Source organism: Tenrec ecaudatus, chromosome 7 (genome assembly GCF_050624435.1).
Source record: "Tenrec ecaudatus isolate mTenEca1 chromosome 7, mTenEca1.hap1, whole genome shotgun sequence".
NCBI lineage: Eukaryota > Metazoa > Chordata > Mammalia > Afrosoricida > Tenrecidae > Tenrec > Tenrec ecaudatus.
In genome coordinates this window covers 163,799,966-163,817,725 of record NC_134536.1, presented here as the reverse complement: position 1 = coordinate 163,817,725, position 17,760 = coordinate 163,799,966, and the positions used below count along the sequence as shown (strand labels likewise).

The 17,760-nt window shown below is 51.4% G+C and overlaps 2 protein-coding genes across 3 annotated transcripts; one reads left to right on the top strand and one right to left on the bottom strand.

The window, feature by feature from the left end:
• Positions 1-476: 476 nt before the first annotated feature.
• Positions 477-7,425, bottom strand: PSMB9 (proteasome 20S subunit beta 9). Of its 2 annotated transcripts, none has more exons than XM_075555437.1 (6): positions 7,303-7,425; positions 4,126-4,193; positions 3,309-3,440; positions 1,539-1,668; positions 1,214-1,355; positions 477-650 (listed from the first exon to the last, which is right to left on the bottom strand). In XM_075555437.1, exons 2-6 carry the CDS (start codon positions 4,182-4,184, stop codon positions 523-525), a joined length of 591 nt encoding a protein of 196 aa, XP_075411552.1. In that variant the 5' UTR covers positions 4,185-4,193; positions 7,303-7,425; the 3' UTR covers positions 477-522. The 2 variants fall into 2 exon arrangements, with proteins under 2 accessions (XP_075411552.1, XP_075411551.1); XM_075555436.1 differs by lacking the exon at positions 7,303-7,425 and adding an exon at positions 6,633-6,758.
• On the top strand, positions 6,888-17,285 carry TAP1 (transporter 1, ATP binding cassette subfamily B member). Its single transcript, XM_075555435.1, has 11 exons — positions 6,888-7,870; positions 8,323-8,437; positions 8,555-8,685; positions 9,754-9,959; positions 10,404-10,601; positions 10,913-11,041; positions 13,213-13,401; positions 13,912-14,085; positions 14,308-14,470; positions 14,752-14,888; positions 16,671-17,285. Exons 1-11 carry the CDS (start codon positions 7,267-7,269, stop codon positions 16,872-16,874), a joined length of 2,250 nt encoding a protein of 749 aa, XP_075411550.1. The 5' UTR covers positions 6,888-7,266; the 3' UTR covers positions 16,875-17,285.
• Positions 17,286-17,760: the final 475 nt, after the last annotated feature.

The window sequence follows — 17,760 nt, the reverse complement described above, 5'->3', positions numbered from 1 at the left end:
TTTGGGCTCAAAGAGATAATATTTTTGGCCATTGTTATTATTTGAAATTCCTAAGTGTTGTCCCCCAAATATTTAAGCATTTATCATGTACCGGCCTTCAATGTGAATGAATGCATAGTGGAAGGAATTATCTTAAATGTGAGTTTGATAGTGCTCGTCATTAATTCTCATGTGAGTCATTGTCTTATCTACGCATTGTCTGAGCAGTAAAGGAGTGGGGCCCACTCCTCACTCCCCTGAGGGATCAGAACAAGCCTTTTCATTGCAACTAGCATTTTGACTTGCTCAGTGCATAAAACCCGCCCTGCATAGGGTCCTGTGTGTTTCTAGTGTCATCCCCACTCCATCCTTCCTCTGGGAAAGATACTTTAGACTGGGGGGGCCAAAGAATAAAAAAAATGGGCTGGTTTCTGAGAAGGAAGTAGCCACCCTTCCCCTCTGCTTCATTTCCCTGAGCACCCATTTCCAGTTGACCATAAGTTCTGGTTCCGGAGTTTATTACAAAACAAGTCTGAGGGAGAGTCACTCATCATAGAAGCTCGGCAGCTCGTTGCCCAGGATCACTCGATGATCCACACCAGCAGCAGTGATCGTGACCAGGTAGATGACGCCCCCACTTGAGCCATCCCGATTCATGGCCAGAGTGATCGCTGCAGAGGGTTTGGAGGAGACGGAAAGAGAACGGTTTAGTGTCAAAAGTCTTTTCCTCCCCGCCTGACCACATCAAATCTCTGAGCACTGTCAGCAATCAACCTCCCCCTCCCCCACAGAGGCGCATTTATTCCTGTGCTGGCAAACTAGCCGATGAAGAATGCCATGATTCGAGGCATCTTCCAGTGCCCATGCACACATGCTCGGTGACAAACTCTCAACAGTTTAATAAGCAGCTCAAGAAACTCCTTCAGATTTACCAGTTGGCTCTTGCGAGCTGGCCCAAGCCAGTTTTGGCACACGACTTGTGCTTGCAGTGAGCAGACATCTTAATTTGGTTTACCGAGACCGGTCCTTCGTCAGGCCTCTTTTCCTGAAGTCCCATCTAGTTAAGCATTTGCCCTGCCCACTTCTCCTCTCAGAGGTGTCCCAGGTGGGATCGTAAGACAAGGCTCAACCACATATTTCTCTTTGGATCATCATGATTCATCTCCCTTCTGTGTTAGAAAAAAAAAAAACCCACCCCAAACCCACCCAGGTTCCCTTCCATTTGGCCAATTACCATCTATGGTGAAGCGCCGGCACTCCTCAGGGGACATGCGTGACTTATATGCCGCGTCCACGTAACCGTAGATATAGGTGCTGCCAGAGCCCCCAATTGCAAAAGGCTGCCGAGTCAGCATTCCTTCCAGGGTTCCATATACCTAAGGGGGATATTATTAGTTCAAGCTAAAGAAGCGCTATTCTCTTCTCCCTGAGGCTGAGATGCGACCATGAAGGCGGTGTCTTTGCTAGTCATTGCTAGAATGACATATGACCCCCCTGTTGCCCTCCAGAGACGTGGGGAACCAACCCCAAGAGAAGAGAGTGGGCTGGGAAGGACTCACTTGGCCCCCTTCACGTTGGTCCCAACCAGCTACCATGAGATGTGCAGACAGGTCTTCTCGATATTTGTAGGTGATATTCTTCACCACGTGGGCCGCAGCCATAACCAGAGGAGGTTCTTCAACTTCCATCCTGTAGGAATTGTTAGGAACAGGAGTTGGCATGATTGCCCCCAGTCCAAGCTCCTGCGCCATCGGTACCATCCCTGCCGAGTGGCACTTGGACCCTACAGCTTAACAGTTCTAACTCCAGCGTAGGTCTCATGCCACCCATTGGTAAACACTTTCAGCTGTCCGTTCGCATCCTCCAAGCGCATACTTCTCTGTGTCTGCGAGGGCTCTGCTCTATGTGGGTAGAGCTTCTGTCCCAACAACCTCGATCTCTCACAGAGTCACTGTGCTTGCAGCAGCTCTGGTGGGATAGTGGTTAGGCACTGGGTTGCTAACAGCAAGGTCTCACCCGCTGTGCAGAAGAAAGACGGGGCTCTCTACTCCCGTGAAGAGTTAAAGGCTCAGGAACTCACAGGACCCGTTCTACCCTGGCCTATCGAGTTGCTATGAGTCTGCATCAACTTGATGGCCGTGAGTGTGGCGTTGGGGTTAACGTTGCCTGGTAGGGAAGATGATGACGTGCTCAACTATGACTTGAGTGGTTTTGGGTTGGAATCCATGCTGAGGTGCCTCAGAATAGAGTCCTGGTGATCCACTTCTGAAAAGTCACAACCTTGCCAACTTCAGGAAGCACGGTTCTCCTCTGGCATACAAGGGTCGTCGTACATTGGCATTCACCTGCAGGCACCTCACAGCAACCACTTTACCTGAGTGGTGCAGTCTATGCGCTCCACTGCTTACTGAAAGCTTGCGGTTTGAGCCCACCCAGAGGCACCAGGGGAGAAGATCCTAGTGGTCACCATGAATTGGAGCTGCCTCCACAGCAACTAGAACTGTGCCTGATATTATTTATGAGGGAACCTCACTACCATTCACCCCCCCTCCCCCGTTATTTATGGGGAATACATCGTTTCAAACTGCTTTCATACACAGAATTTGATTCTCAAAATAATCATGTTTGCCTACTACAATTACGTGAGAGCAACTTCCTAAATGCCAAGGGATGCGCTGGGCCTTATGGGAGCCTACACGCCCACAATCTGGCTGTGAGACAAGACACACACATGAGAAGGTAGAGTGCTTTGAGATTGACTATTCCAAGGGCCAGTGAATGGAGTCCCACCCCTTCCCCATGCCCATCAGAGGGCGCCCATGTCCTCCAGGTAAACCTTTGCACTGGGACACTAGCCTGTGTGTGGGGGGACCTGCCTGGAGACAGGTGACAGCAGAGCCCAGCCCTGAAGGGAAGGGTCACAGTCCTACCTATGGCCATGGAACTGAAGCTGACTCATTGCGACTCTGTAGGACACAGAGCTATAAACCTTTATGGAGGCAGACGGTCTCAATTCTCCTTTATGGTGTGACGGCGGGGGTGGGGGAAAGAGGAGGCTCCGACCACTCCCTTTGTCTTTTGCTGTCCAATGCTTAACTTATTGTGCCACCAGGGCCCCTTGAAGGGTAGGGTGGGTCGTTAGCCCTACTATATAGATACAGAAACTGGCTTCGAGAGATTCAAGTTGAGTTCAAAGTTGGAACAACAACAACAAATATCCCCCCCCCGGCCCACTTCCCAATGTAGGGTTCCCCAGGCACTTGGGCTCTGCCCGTTGGGAGAGGTCTAGCAGGTGCAGTCAGGGCACCAGTGCCCGTGGAGAGGCATACCCGTGGAGCTCCAGCTGGTAGGCGGCCATGTCTGCTATGGCCTGGGCATCCGCAGCCGATCCGGAGAGTGCACAGTAGATGCGTTGGTGTAGGGGGGCCAGTTTGTCAAACACTCGGTTCACCACCGCCTGTCTGCCAAGAAGCAGTAAACGATCATCAACGTGGGAGTTAGCAGGCATTTTGAGGTTAATCACCCAGTGCCTGTCGAATTTATTTCATAAGTGAACAGCCCTAGAGTGTGTGAAATGGAATGCTTGCATTGAAGCAGCAGGAGAAAAAAAAAACCCAACTCAGCTAGGCACATGGCTGTATATGCCAATTGAAAGGACAATTCGTTTCAGGGTGCAGTTTGTATAACAAAAAAAATGGTTAAGAACTAAGAAAGATATGCCTCTTATCAGTTTTTCTTTGCTATTTAACCAGGTGGAGGGCATTTAGTGTTCTATGGACTGCAGCATAAGTGATACTGATCTAATCCCAATTTGGACTCATTTTGCATGTAAAGAAACTGTGACCAGGTGCGGGGCAGAGGTAAAATTAGTTCGACATGTGGTCGGTGAGAAACCCGATTTATCCGTTTGGCAGTACCACCAGCTTGGCAGGGGTCTCCAGTCCCCTTCTTGGACCTCACGTAGTCCTTATGTGAATCCCTGTTAACTGCCAGCCCAGGCCCATTCAGAACCAAAATCCTGCTCCTAGAATCAAGAAGCATTCAGACCAGGATCCTGCTCCATGAATCAAGAGGCCCAAGCATCCACCCAGTATCTTTTTATTATGGCCTCTTCTTTTGGGAAGGGCAACTTTCGTTGCTACTCACCCTGCAGATACCCGGGAATCGGAACCCACCACAACGCCCCCATCAAACTCCACTGCCATGATGGTTGTCTGTGGACACAAGGAGCAGGGTGTCAGAGCCTTGATCAGCATGGGAAGAAGAGGCATGCCCGGAGAAGGAAAGTGACCGGCTCATGGCCATAAAGCAACCCAAGCCAGAGCTGACGCCCACCAAGAAACCAAACCCGCCGCAGCCAGCTCGTTTCTGAGACTCTGCGTCCTTCCGGGAGCCTCATCCTTATGCCGCGGAGCGGCTGGTGGGTCTCCCCATCATTTCCACTTTCTTCTTTACCTCACCTGGCTGCAGGGGAATGTCCAGCCTGGCTACGGGGTAACAGTGAAAGAATCACATCCCTAAGCCCCAACTTCCCCCAGTGGAACGCTTCTCTCTCTAGAGGATGAGGTTTTTAGAGGCGGAAGTGCTCCCTTGCGGAAAGAACTCATAGAGGTGCGAGGAGTAGCCCGAGTGAATGCCCTCCACCGCAGTCTCTCGTCCAGTGCGCCAGTGTGTGTGGACACAGAGCAAGTTACTACGACTTTAGAAACCAGGTCATGTTCCCCCACCCTTTTTGCGTGTGTGTGGAAGGGGCCAGATCATTTAGCCTCTAGCCTCCTTAGTCGGGAAAAAGACCTTTATATTTTCTGAACAATGGAAAACACTGGCCAAAGATGAGAAGAAGTTCCATGCCAGGAATAGAAGGAAGGAAAGCGAAGATCACGCGAGACCATTTACAATGGAAGTTTCGTTTAAAGCGGGGGTTCCCCACCTTCCTAGTGCCTCGACCCTTTCATACAGTTCCTCACGTGGTGGTGACCCCCAACTATAAAATCATTTCGTTGGTACTACATAACTGTAATTTTGCTACTGTTATGAATCATCATGTAACTATCTGACAGGCAGGATGTATTTTCATTGTTACAAATTGAACATAATGAATGCATAGTGATTAATCGCAAAAAACAATATGTAATTATGTATTGTGAAATATTTATTTCTAATGACAAATAAATGAAATTTTGTCTTGAAGCATGTGTAGCATGGGTAACAGCCTTAATATAATAACAGTAAACTACATTGCTACATTTTGAGACAGTATGCAAAAAAGCCAATGTCAGTATGAAGGTTGAGATAGAGGAGCGGTGTCTCGGTTCCTAAGACCATCGGAAATATGTGTGATGGTCTTAGGTGACCCTTGTGAAAGGGTCATTTGACCCCCAAGGGCGTCGCGACCCACAGGTTGAGAACCACTGGCTTAACGTGTTTTTTTGCTCAGAAAGTAGTAGATTTCTGAAGCGGATTTCAGAAAGCTTGTGCCTGGGGACTTTGAGCTGACATTTCCAGGTCCAGAAAAGCAGAAGCAGGATTACGTTTTCTTTGCTCCCCTCCTGTGCTGTTGGAAGAAACCTTAAGGACCATTTGTTTTCAATGAGGACACTGAGTCACAGAGAGAGCAAGAGACGTAAGCAAGGTTATGGAGCGTTAAGAGCAGCGCTGTGACAAAAACTCAGGCTTCACTACTATGGATTATTCTGATTTCTCCCCTTTGGCTGCTCTCTTGGCACTGCAGGGAGGTTTTCTAACTTGCAAATGGCTTATCTCCTACTGCCTTCACCTCCTGCCCCAGAATCCATCAGGCTTTCAGGGATGCTGACTACAGAGGTATGGCGAACAGAGAGAGGTGCCAGAGGACCGGGGCAACCCCTTTCTAGAAGTTTTTACTCCCCAACAGATCTGCTTCGAAACCAAGAGTGGTGGCAATAGTCAGGGAGCAGAAGCTATCCAGCCTTGCTACTGCCATTTGCCCTGGGTACGAAGCCTGAGCAAAGTCCCCCAGCAGGCCTGTAAGAGCGAGCCCGGGAGACGCGGCCGCCAGCCTGGCAGTGCCGGGGGAGGCACCCCTGGCCGACACGGAAGCCCGTGGCCGGTGCTCAGACGGAGTTACTGTGGAGCCTGTTATCAAAAGGTCCGTGTAATGGGGTGCCTATCCCCAATCAGTGCCCTTCTCCCAAATGCGGCACTTCACTCGCGGCATCATTTCTCCATCTCCACACTCTCCCTCCATTTGACCAGCCCCCTGAGCGGATAAACCAACCCACTGCCTGCCAGGTGGTTCTTCCTCGGACACCGTAGGTCGCAGGATTGCCCCCTAGGATTTATGAGGCTGTAAGCCTCCCCAGAAGCAGGTGGTCACATCCTTTTCCCACTAAGCAGCTGGGGGGTCCCACACCGAGCTACCGAGGCTCCCTTCACCAGACAAGAATGAAAGCGAAAGTGCTTTAGAACCGCTTCCCCTCTCCAGAGCTGTCCTGCGCGGCCCTCCCGACGACCTACTTGCATTGCGGGGGGCCACCAGCGCAGCTGCGGCTGCAGCTACAGGCCGTCTCCCCACACCTCGGCCCCTCTTCACAAGCGCTCCTCGGAGCTTTCAGGGAGCCCCCGCTGACCCACTTTCTCTATCCCCCTGCCCGCCCCCAACCCCGGCCCGTTACCCCGGTGTGGACTTCTCCAGCCCAGGGGAGCTCCCCGGCCGACATTCCCAAGCGCAGCATCCCGGCGGGCGCCCGCTGCACGCTGCCCGGAGCCCGCTTTCTGACCTGGGACAGCGCTCCGGGCCCCGCCTATCGCCCCGCCCCGTCCTGGGCGCCGTCCAGAGGCGCCTCCCCCGCGCCCCCCCCCCGCGCCGCTAACCTGTGCGCAGCCGATCTGCCTGGCGACTGGTGACGCGGGAAGCCCGGGGCGGGGACCCGGTACTGCAGACGGAGGGGTAGGTGGGCTGGGGACCCGGGAAGACGCGCACGGGGCGCTGGATCGGCTCCCCAGAACCTCACGACTCGAGCTGCGCCCCCCGACGCCCCAGGGTCCCGCTTCCCGTGCCCCCAGCGCCCGGAGTCCGGGCGGGCGGGGTGCCCAAGAGGGCGGACCGCGAGAGCCCGCCGCCGCTTTCGATTTCTCTTTCCTCTAAAAGGCTGTGCTTCTGCTCAGCGCGTCCCAGCTCCCCCGGGGCTTTCCGCGGTCCCCGCCCCGACGCCGGCCCCCGCGCCCTGGGCACACACTGGGACCAGGCTCAGCATTCCACCCGACCGGACATCCCAGAGTCCAGGCCGGGCCGGCGCTCACTTGCCTATGGCTGACCCAGGGCGCCTCGCTCCCGGCAGGTACCTCTGCCTCCTCGGAGCTGGCGGCGCGTGGCTGGGGGCGACCCTGCTGCTGCTGCTGCTCCTGGACTGGGTGCTGGTCACCAGCGCGCTGCCCGGGCTAGTCTTTCGCCTGGTGCCCCAGGCACTGCCGCTGCTCCGGCTCTGGGTGTTGGGCCTGGGCCGCTGGGCAGTGCTGTGGCTGGCGGTCCGCGGGGTCGTTGGGGTCTCAGCCGGCTCCAGGGGTGAAAGCGCACCAGGCCAGCGCTGGCTGACCATTTTGGAGCCGCTGGTGGCGACGCTGGGCTTGGCTCTGCCGGGACTTGCCTTGTTCCGAGAGCTGGGCTCCTGGGCCGTCTCTAGGGACAGTGCCAGCACCAGACTGCTGTATTGGGCAAGTTGCCCCGACGCCTTCATCCTCAGCTATGCAGCCGCCCTGCCTGCCGCTGTCCTGTGGCACAACCTTGGGAGATCGGGGACACCTGGCGACCAGGAAAGCTTTGGCTCCTTGCTGAAACTACTGCTGCGCTGCGTGGGCCCCGACATTCGCCTCTACCCGTTCGTTCTGGTCCTGCTGATCTTGTCCTGTGTCGGTAAGCAGGTGGCAGTGGGGGTAGAGGGCCAGGGGACTGAGTAGGAAGCAATGACAATGGTCAGGGAGGCAAGGCAAGGTCAGCGGTTTGAGGTGGACGGCGACTCAGCTTGGGTCTTGGGAAGTACACTGGGCTGGGTGGGGGCGAGGAGTATGGGCCTCAGGCCTGCCGCAGAGCAGACTTGACCTCCTCTGGGCCTTGTCCTCTTCTCGGCTTTCCTCCTCATCTCTAACCAGAGGGTATACCAGTCATGCCCCCCATGATCTGGAGCATTCCCAACGGCAACCTCTGAAAGGTCTTGCTTGTGTTGTGAGTTCCAGGGTAGAAGCCTGACCCCACTGTCTTCTTTCTGGCCCTGGTCTGAAGAATAATGGGGGTGGGGAGTCTGGTGGGGAGTGACCTGCTTAGATGCAATACTTGTGATTGATGGAGTTCTTCTCCCGCCTCCCCAGGGGAAATGGCTATTCCATTCTTCACTGGCCGCATCACTGACTGGATTCTACAGGATGGGACCACTGCTGGCTTCACCCAAAACATGACCATCATGTCTCTTCTCACCATAGCCAGGTCTGGGGGCTGGGGAGCGAAGGCTGACCTCGCTCCAAAGTTTACTTTTGTGGGGACATCGATGGCCTCCCTCCAGCCCCCTGACCTTTTTTCTCCCCCCCTCTCCCCCCACCCCAGTGCCGTACTGGAGTTCTTGGGCGATGAGACCTACAACCAGACCATGGGCCACATGCACAGCCGCTTGCAGGGAGATGTGTTTCAGGCTGTCCTTCGCCAAGAGACAGCATTTTTCCAACAGAACCAAACAGGTGTCTTGCCGATTTTCATTACAGATCCACTTACTCTTTACATCCCCACATACAATTTTACCTGTAATTTTGATCTCTTTTTTTGGTATAAACAAACCTCATGGCTATTCAGTCGATTCTGATGCATCGTGACTTCCTAGGACAGAGTAGTAACACTCCTGTGAGCTTCCAAGACTGTAACTTGTTATAGAAGTAGAAAGCCTCGTTTTCCTTTTTTCTCTCCCACGGATAGGTGGTTGGTGGTTTTCAAATGCTGACTTTGTAATTCGCAGCCCAATGCGTGACTGCTCCGCCACCAGCCCTCCTTTCTTTTTTATACACACACTGTTGCTTCAGAGTCTTGGTATACTTCCAGCCTCAACAAAAATGGTCCTTTTTACCTACCACAAAATGTACTTTTTCCCTTAAGAGCTTCCCCATAAATCGACCGCCCCATCCTTTAATAAAAACTATGGAATCTCAAACCTGAAAATTCTGAGAGCATGGAGTCCTCATGCCTACTTTTTTCCCCAGACAATGAAACTGAGGCCTAGACACTAATGCTGAGAATTGCCAGCTCACCTGAGAGATGCTTGGGCGAATGAACCTATTTCTAGATTCCCAGTGCACTGCTGGGTACAGACACTATCTCTCCCCTCCCATCTCCACGACACCCATGCAATCAGCTTAAACTCTTCTGCCTCTGTGCAGATATCAGGGGGCTTCAAAAAGTTTGTGGGAAAATGCCATTATCTTTTAAATTCAGTTTTCCCCCTCTGGGACTCCCCCCCCCCCTGGACTTTTCGAAGTTCTTTGTACGCGTTCTTTATGGCATGGAAAGATATCAGAGATGAAAATACACATTGGCATCAGATTTCTCATAGTTCAAATAAAGGTCTTCATTCATGCGTCTCAGCTCCAAGACTCATTTCTAGATTGATTCCCACTTGTCCCCACACCTCCATATGCCCTTGTTGGCCCCAGCCCCCTTAAAACACCATGTTGACACCCCCACTTCTGGCACTCTGGATTATTCTTCTCCTCACTCTGAATCCCATCTCATTCATTCTTCTCCCCAACTTTCGGCAGGTTCCATCACATCTCGGGTAACCAAGGACACATCTACCCTGAGTGAGTCTCTGAGTGAGGAGCTGAACCTGTTGATGTGGTACCTGGTTCGGGGGCTGTGTCTCCTGGGGCTCATGCTCTGGGGGTCACAGTCCCTCACCATGGTCACCCTGGTCACCCTGCCTCTGCTTTTCTTTCTGCCGAAGAAGCTGGGAAAATGGCAGGAGGTATGTTCTGGGCACTGGCTTAACCTCCATCAACCCTCTGTCTCTCAGACTTGGAAGATTCCGTTTCCCTCAACTCTCTTTCGGGACAATTCTCCTAGTATCCACCTTGACTCCGTTTGCATAATCCAATGCCTGGTTTCGGAAGCCTGTGCACCCAGATGGCTCATGGTGAAGCTGCACAGTCTCTGTGTCTCCTTGTCCAACTTCTGTCCACATTACTTTTTAAGAATATGGCATCCGGCCCCTTGTGAGATATTACCTCCCTGTTGTCTCTGTCTACTATCAAGTGGGTGGGCCTGTGTCCTGTTCTTTTCTCAATTGGATCTCTGCCTTTTCTTCTGTCTAGAGTCTGGACAGGTAACCCAGGTACTTGTGTCTCCTTGTGGCTTCCTAACCCAGGTGTCCCCTTGTGGCTTCCTAACCCTCTTGTTCATGTCTCTACAGTCGCTGACAGTCAGTGTGCAGAAATCTCTGGCAGACGCGAGCCAGGTCGCCATTGAAGTCCTGTCAGCTATGCCTACGGTCCGGAGCTTTGCCAACGAGGAGGGGGAGAGCCGGAGATTTCGACAAAAGCTGCAGGAAATGAAGACATTGAGCCAGCAAGAAGCACTGGCCTATACAGTCAATACATGGACCACCAATGTGAGCACCTGGAGCCTCAATGCTACACCCTTTCTCCCTTGACCTTGTTCCCAACTCCTCCTCCACTGTGCATGCTTGGCTCCTGGTTCCCACTCCAGCAACCCGAGGCTCGATTTCCACATTCAATGGAATTAATCGCTCCCCTCATTTTAGGGTTTTTAGATGACTTTTCCCAAATTCTGGGACCTGCCTTTGCCTCTCAGGGGAAGCCCAGTGACTGCCCTCCAGGCTCACGATGAATCAGACAGTGAGCGTGCTTTGGGCTCTCACAGCTTGCTCCTGCAATCCTCTTCTCTGTGTTCTCTCCACAGATCTCAGGGATGTTGCTGAAGGTGGGAATCTTATACATTGGCGGGAAGCTAGTAATGAGCGGGGCTGTGAGCAGTGGGAACCTCGTTTCATTCATTCTCTACCAGATCCAGTTCAGCACAGCTTTTCAGGTGAGGCCCCCTCAGTTTTACCCCCCAATGCTTTGCCTTCCCCTTCCCCTCCATCATCAACATTCCTTTCCTCCCATTAAAAAACACACAAATCATTTTATTGGGGGCTCTTACAGCTCTTATAACAATCCATACAGCAATCGTATCAAGCACATTTGTACATGCGTTGTTATCATTTTCAAAACATTTTCTACTTGAACCCTTGGTGTCAGCTCTTCCCCCTCCCCTCACTGCCCCACCTTCCCAACTTCTTGACTCTTTGATAAATTATAAATTATTGCTATTTTCACATCATACACCATCCACTGTCTCCCTTCATCCACATTTCTGTTGTTCATCCCCCTTGGGTGGTGGTGGTGGTGATATTATATATAGCTATCATTGTGATTGGTTCCCCTATTTCCCCCTTACCCACCCAACTTCCTCCTACCCTCCTGGTATCACTACTTCCATTATTATTCTGAGGGATTATCTGCCCTGGATTCTGTGTGTCTAGAACTCTTATCTGTAGCAGTGGACATGCTTCAGTCTAGCCGGATTTGTTAGGTAGAACTGGGGTCATGATAATGGGGGGGGCATTAAAGAACTAGAGGAATGTTGTATGTTTCATCGGTGCTATACTGCACCTCTGGCTGGATTGTCCCTTTCTTGTGACTCTTCTGGGAGATGTCCAATTGTCTACAGATGGGCTTTGGATCTCCACTTTGACCTCCCTCGTTTGCATCAATGATTGTTTTGAGTCTTCTGATGCCTGATATCTGATCTCGTTGACACCTCATGATCACACAGGCTGGTGTGCTTCTTCCATGTGGGCTTTGTTGCTTCCCTGCTGGAAGGCTGCTTGTTTAACTTCAAGCCTTTAAGACATCAGATGCTATATCTTTTGATAGCCAGGCACCATCAGCTTTTGTCACCAAATTTGTCTATGCGCCCGTTTTGTCTTCAGCAATCGGGAAGGTGAGCATCACAGAAAACCAGGTCATTAGAACAAAGTGTTCTTGCTCAATGTCCATCTGCTTCCTTAATACTTAACATATCAATATATGTGCATAGGCCTCTGTCCCTATCGTTATATACTAATATATTTACAGACGTACATGCCTATTTATACCTCTACAGATGTCTTTTGCCTCCTAGTTCTTTCCTCTATTTCCTTTTATGTTCTTCCTGTCCCACTATCATGTTTGACCTCCATTCAGCTCTCAGTAACTCCTCTTGACTACATTGCCCTTGATCAAACCCTACCAGGCATTCTACACCGCCCCCCCCACCCCATCATCGATTTTAGATCTCTTATTGTTCCCTTGTCTCTGTGTTTGTTGGCTTCCCCTCCCTTTCTTCCACTCCCCCCTCCCCTGCCCCCATCAGTCCCATTGTTTTCTCTTGGGATTGTTTATCTTGCCTATCTTATATAGATAGGCACGGACAAAAAAGGGGGCATTATAAATAGTTCCAGGTCTGTCTGCTGACCCTAATGTATGTTTTCCAGTCAGGTCTGATGACTTGCCTCTCCGAATCTGAAGTCTATTTTTGGGATTCCTCCGGGACTTGGTTGATTTGCATCCCTTGCTTTTCTGTTGCGCTCCCTTCGTGGTGTGCCTTGGTGTGGGAGGGTCAGAACAGGCACAATCCTGCACTGTGTCTCCAGTGCTGTCCCCTGCAGAGATCTGGGTCGGTGTGGGAACCTCGTGTCCCATGGTGGGGCCAGCCCTATGGTCCTTCTGTGCCTTGGCTGCTCAGAGCAGGGGTGCTGTCCTCAGGACTTGGTGGGCCAGGATGTAGCCCACCCCCCCACCCCCCCCTTCTCTCTCTTAGTTTGCTCCTGTGTGGTCTGGGCAGACCTGCCACTCTCCTCAGGTTGTATCTTCAGTGCGGTGCTCTGTATGCAATTTTCTGGGGAGAGGGGTCAACGAAGCTGGGATTGGGGCTTGCCTCACAGACCTCTGTTGGTTTGCTGCTTTATGCTGGCATGTTGCCTTCAATGCTTGACGTACCAGGTTGAGGTCTGGCCCTTCTCTCCCTTTCCTGTGAGACATAAACAATACCCTCCCTGCAGGTGGGTTAGTGCCCTGTTCCCCCACTATCCACTCTTCATCCTTTTCATATCACGTAACCTCAATAACCAGATGAAGTCTCCCCCATCCTTCTCACTATTCCCATCTCCCCTGCAGGTTGTCCTCATGCACTACTCCAGTATACAGAAGGCCGTGGGCTCCTCAAAGAAAATATTTGAATACCTGGACAGGATTCCTTGCTGTCCAGCCAGTGGTCCTTTGACTTCCTCAAACTTGCAAGGCCGTGTCCATTTCCACGATGTCACCTTTGCCTACCCAACGCAGCCGGATGTCCCAGTGCTACAGGTACAACTCCTCCATGCTTGTGTCCCACATGCTCACTGTCAACTCTACCAGCCTAGTTTTTCTTCCCGTCTTCAGTCTAATGAACACCCAAGACAAATCCTTCCAGTCCCCCTCCCCCCCAAGGCAAACATAAGCAACCTCTGCTCCACAAAGCATCCCCACCTCGAGAGCCACCTTGGGCCTTTAAGTATCCAGAAGAGGAGGCTCTCAGCGAGAAGGCTCTTGAATCCCAAGGAGTTTCTGCAGCAGAATTTGTGTCCCCATTTTTCCATCTTTCCTGTTTATTTTCAGAGTCGACTGGGTTGTTTTCATCTGTTCTCTGGCATCAGGTGTGTGGCATAGACGGAATCAGTCTTTGCCTCATATTCTATTCTTTGACGGGTTGTTAGAGTTTCCCCATTTTCGCCTCCTCTCTCTGGGAGAAGCCATCATACGGTGTAACAAGTCTGTGCTGCTCCCCAGGTTAGGGACTTCAGTCAAGTTCTTATGGTATGACTCTCTGGTCTTCAGGGGCTGACGTTTACCATTGGTCCTGGTGAGGTGATTGCGCTGATTGGGCCCAATGGGTCTGGGAAGAGCACAGTGGCCGCCCTGCTGCAGAACCTGTACCAGCCCAGCGGGGGCCAGGTGCTGCTGGATGGGGAGCCCCTCTCCCAGTATGAGCACCACTACCTGCACAGAGAGGTGAGTAAGAAGGTGTCAGGAAGAATGGTGAGCCTCACTCAGAAGAGGATTCTCACTGAGCATTGGAAAGGAGGGCTAGTGGGTGGCCGAAGACCTTGGGTGGTGACAGGAGGGCCGCCGGGGTGTCCTGTTGTCACAGGATATTGATAGAGGTTTTGAGTTTTCACCACCCATGTAAGCATCTCTCACATTCTTCGTTCCGACGATCACATTTCATTCCAGGTTGCTGCAGTGGGACAAGAGCCACAGCTCTTTGGAAGAAGCATTCGAGAGAACATCGCCTATGGCATGACCCAGGAGCCAGACACGGAGGAAATAACAGCAGCTGCAAAGGAGTCGGGGGCCCATCAGTTCATCTCCGGCCTCCCGCAGGGCTACAACACAGGTGCTCTCAACACTCATTTTGTTACCCGGATGCCATTGCCGTCACTAAAACCCCCGAGTTTCAATTTTGTTCTTCAATTGCTCCTGCCCCAGTGACATCAATGTCAAGTTGAAGGATCCTATCCCTATGCCGTCTTCATTCTAAAAATGCCCTTTGCCTTTCCCATAGCTCCCCGATTTAGATGCATCTGCTACTCCCTGGTGTGTGTGCGTGTGCATGTGCGCTTGCATGTGTACATACATGTGGGGGTTCAGCTCTCTCCTTGGCTCTTGTCTTTGCAGAGGTAGGCGAGGGCGGGGGCCAGCTGTCAGGGGGTCAGCGACAGGCAGTGGCATTGGCCCGAGCACTGATCCGGAAGCCACATGTCCTCATCCTGGATGATGCCACCAGTGCCCTGGATGCAGACAGTCAGTCACGGGTAAGTGTCACGTTCTTTTTAAAAATGTTTTATTATTCACTCTATTTTATTTCAGTTATCATTTTATTAGGGGCTCATCCAACTCTTATCACAATCCATAAACACATCAGTTGTGTCAAGCACATTCGTACATATGTTGCCATCATCATTCTCAAAACAGCTGCTTTCTACTTGAGCCCTTGGTATCAGCTCCTCTTTTTTTTCCCCTCCATCCTCCCTCCCCCACACCCAAGTTTCACTTTCTTTCTTTAAAAAAAAAACCAAAACATTTTATTAGGGACTCATACAGCTCTTATCACAATCCATAAATACATCAATTGTATAAAGCACATCCGTACATTCTTTGCCCTCATCATTTTCAAAGCATTTGCTCTCCACTTAAGCCCTTTGCATCAAGTCCTCTTTTTCCCCTCCCTCCACACCCCCCCTCCCTCATGAGCCCTTGATAATTTATAAATTATTATTTTGTCATATCTTGCCTGTCCGGTGTCTCCCTTCACCCCCTTTTCTGTTGTCCGTCCCCCATGGAGGGGTCACATGTAGCTCCTTGTAATTGGTTCCCTCTTTCCAACCCACCCTCCCTCTACCCTCCCAATATTGCCCCTCACACCCCTGGTCCTGAAGGTATCATCCGCCCTGGATTCCCTGTGCCTCCAGCTCCCATATGCACCAGTGTACAACCTCTGCCCTATCCAGACTTGCAAGGTAGAATTCGGATCATGGTAGTTGGGGGGAGGAAGCATCCAGGATCTGGGGGAAAGCTGTGTTCTTCATCGGTGCTGCATCACACCCTGAGGTGTCACTTTCTTAATGCCTATATGCCATTCACATTGTCTTCCTTTAATGATTCTCGATTAGTCCTACTAACATTATCCAAGTGAGTCTTTACAAAAATTCATAGTCCTCTTAACTCCTTCAGGTCACCCAGCTCCAATTAGCTTCTCCTTAGGACACCTAATGGAGCCAAGATGGCTTAGTGGTTACGAGTTGAGCAATTGGAAACCACCAGTCACTCGGGGTCGGGGGTGGACTCCCTACTCCGGTAGAAAGTGGACAGTCTCAGAAACTCAGAGAGGGCAGTTCTACCCTGTCCCATAGGGTTGTTATGAGTTGGCATTGACTTGATAGCAATGAAGTTTTTGTTTCTTTGTTATGCCGCCTAGAGCCGTTAGGAGAGACTATCTATCGACGATGCTGAGTCCCTGACGCCAAGCACAAGAACAGGACATGCTAGTAACGAACCAAAATTCATTCTGCTTTGAATAGGTGTCAGACATGGACACCACTTTACTTATCTATTCGTCTGAAATCTTTGTGATCTGGCTGTTGTTATCCTTAAGATACAGATAACAAAGTGGAGGCTGAGGCAGGTGGAAAAGTCTCCTCCAGGACACGCCGAAGCTGAGCAGCAGACCACTGACCCAAATTGCATCTGCTCGACTCAAATGGTCGTGCTCTTTGCCACTCAATTGTATTCTCTTAAAACAGTCCCAGTTCATGGTTAGATGAGAGACGACCCAGGATCTTTCACCCTCCTAGGAATTTCACTGTAGGGCTCTCTAACATTTATCCCACTTCTCTCTCTCTCTTTCTCCATCTCCTGGAGATGTCTCCTACCCAAACAAAGGTCTGACAGAGGAGCACTCACAACGGGAACCATCAGTCCCTCTGGGTTACTGGCAGAGGCCCTCATGATCCTGCACAGGTCTTTCCCAGCCCTGGAAACACTCCTGTCTTCCTTGGGGGCGGCCCCCAGCTCTCACGGCATCTGTCTTTTCTCAGGTGGAGAAGCTCCTGTACAAAAACCCCCAACGACGCTCTAGGGCTGTGCTTCTTATTACTCAGTGTCTACACTTGGTAAAGCAGGCCGACCAAATCCTCTTTCTGGAAGGGGGCACCGTCTGTGAGGCGGGAACCCACCAGCAGCTCCTGGACAACAAAGGATGCTACTGGGCCATGTTGGAGGGAGCAGGTGCCCCGGAATGAGAGACACCCTGGACAGGTACGATCCATCCTCCTCCTGCCCTGCTCTCTTCCTCATCCTGGCAGAGAATCCCCGGACAGAGAAGATGTTACCTGCTGCTTTCAGAAGGGGGCTATGTTTGGTGATGCTTGACATTCTGTCATGAGTGCTACTGGACTGTTCTCTCCAGGAATCTCCGGGTGGTTCTGATGATTTCCTGCTCCAGAGGCAGAGTTTATAAGTCCTCCGTGTCACTGGGCTTAGTGCTGGGGCTGGGGCTTTGCTGTGCACAGCTCTCTGAAATTGAGGGGAAATACCCAGAATGTCCAGAAAGGGAAACCAGTTCCTTCTTAATTTGACCAAAGGCATTAGGTTGGTCTGTACGTGATGTATGGGTTCTGGTTATGTATAATAAAAGGTGCTTTTGTACTGTGGTTTTCTGCTGTACCTAATGACTCAATGGTTTTTGCAACGGACTTTTCAGGGGCTTCACATCGTCCGCCTTGAGCATCTCAGTGTTTCACAGCCCTTCGTGTGCCATCTTCTCCTTACAGTTTTTATTTCTATGGCTCCTCACTTAGGGGAGCCCTGGTGGTCTAGTGGGGGCATGTTGGGCTGCTAACCACAAGGGCAGCAGTTGGAAACCACTGGTTGCTCCTTGGGAGAAAAAGGAGGCTTTCTACTCCCATAAAGATCTTGGAAACCAAACAGGGGCAGTTCTGCTCTGTCCTAAAGGGCCCAAAGTCTGAGACACCCACGGGACTATTCCACGTGGTCTGGTAGTGACACTCTGAGACAGGACTGACTCCATGGCATTGAGTTCTGGGGGTTATTTATTTCTGGGAGGAGGGGACTGGGAGGGATAAAAATAAAGTGCATTTTATTTAGAAGATAAAGGATGTGGCATAA

Coding starts and splice junctions, on each gene's coding strand:
- PSMB9 (XM_075555436.1), bottom strand. CDS start 6,692: ATGCTGCGCTTGGGAATGTCGGCCGGGGAGCTCCCCTGGGCTGGAGAA. Junction 4,194..6,632: donor CTGGAGAAGTCCACACCGGG/GTAACGGGCCGG, acceptor TTGTGTCCACAG/ACAACCATCATGGCAGTGGA. Junction 651..1,213: donor CCGGCGCTTCACCATAGATG/GTAATTGGCCAA, acceptor AACCCTCTGCAG/CGATCACTCTGGCCATGAAT.
- TAP1 (XM_075555435.1), top strand. CDS start 7,267: ATGGCTGACCCAGGGCGCCTCGCTCCCGGCAGGTACCTCTGCCTCCTC. Junction 14,086..14,307: donor ACCACTACCTGCACAGAGAG/GTGAGTAAGAAG, acceptor ATTTCATTCCAG/GTTGCTGCAGTGGGACAAGA. Junction 14,471..14,751: donor CCCGCAGGGCTACAACACAG/GTGCTCTCAACA, acceptor TTGTCTTTGCAG/AGGTAGGCGAGGGCGGGGGC.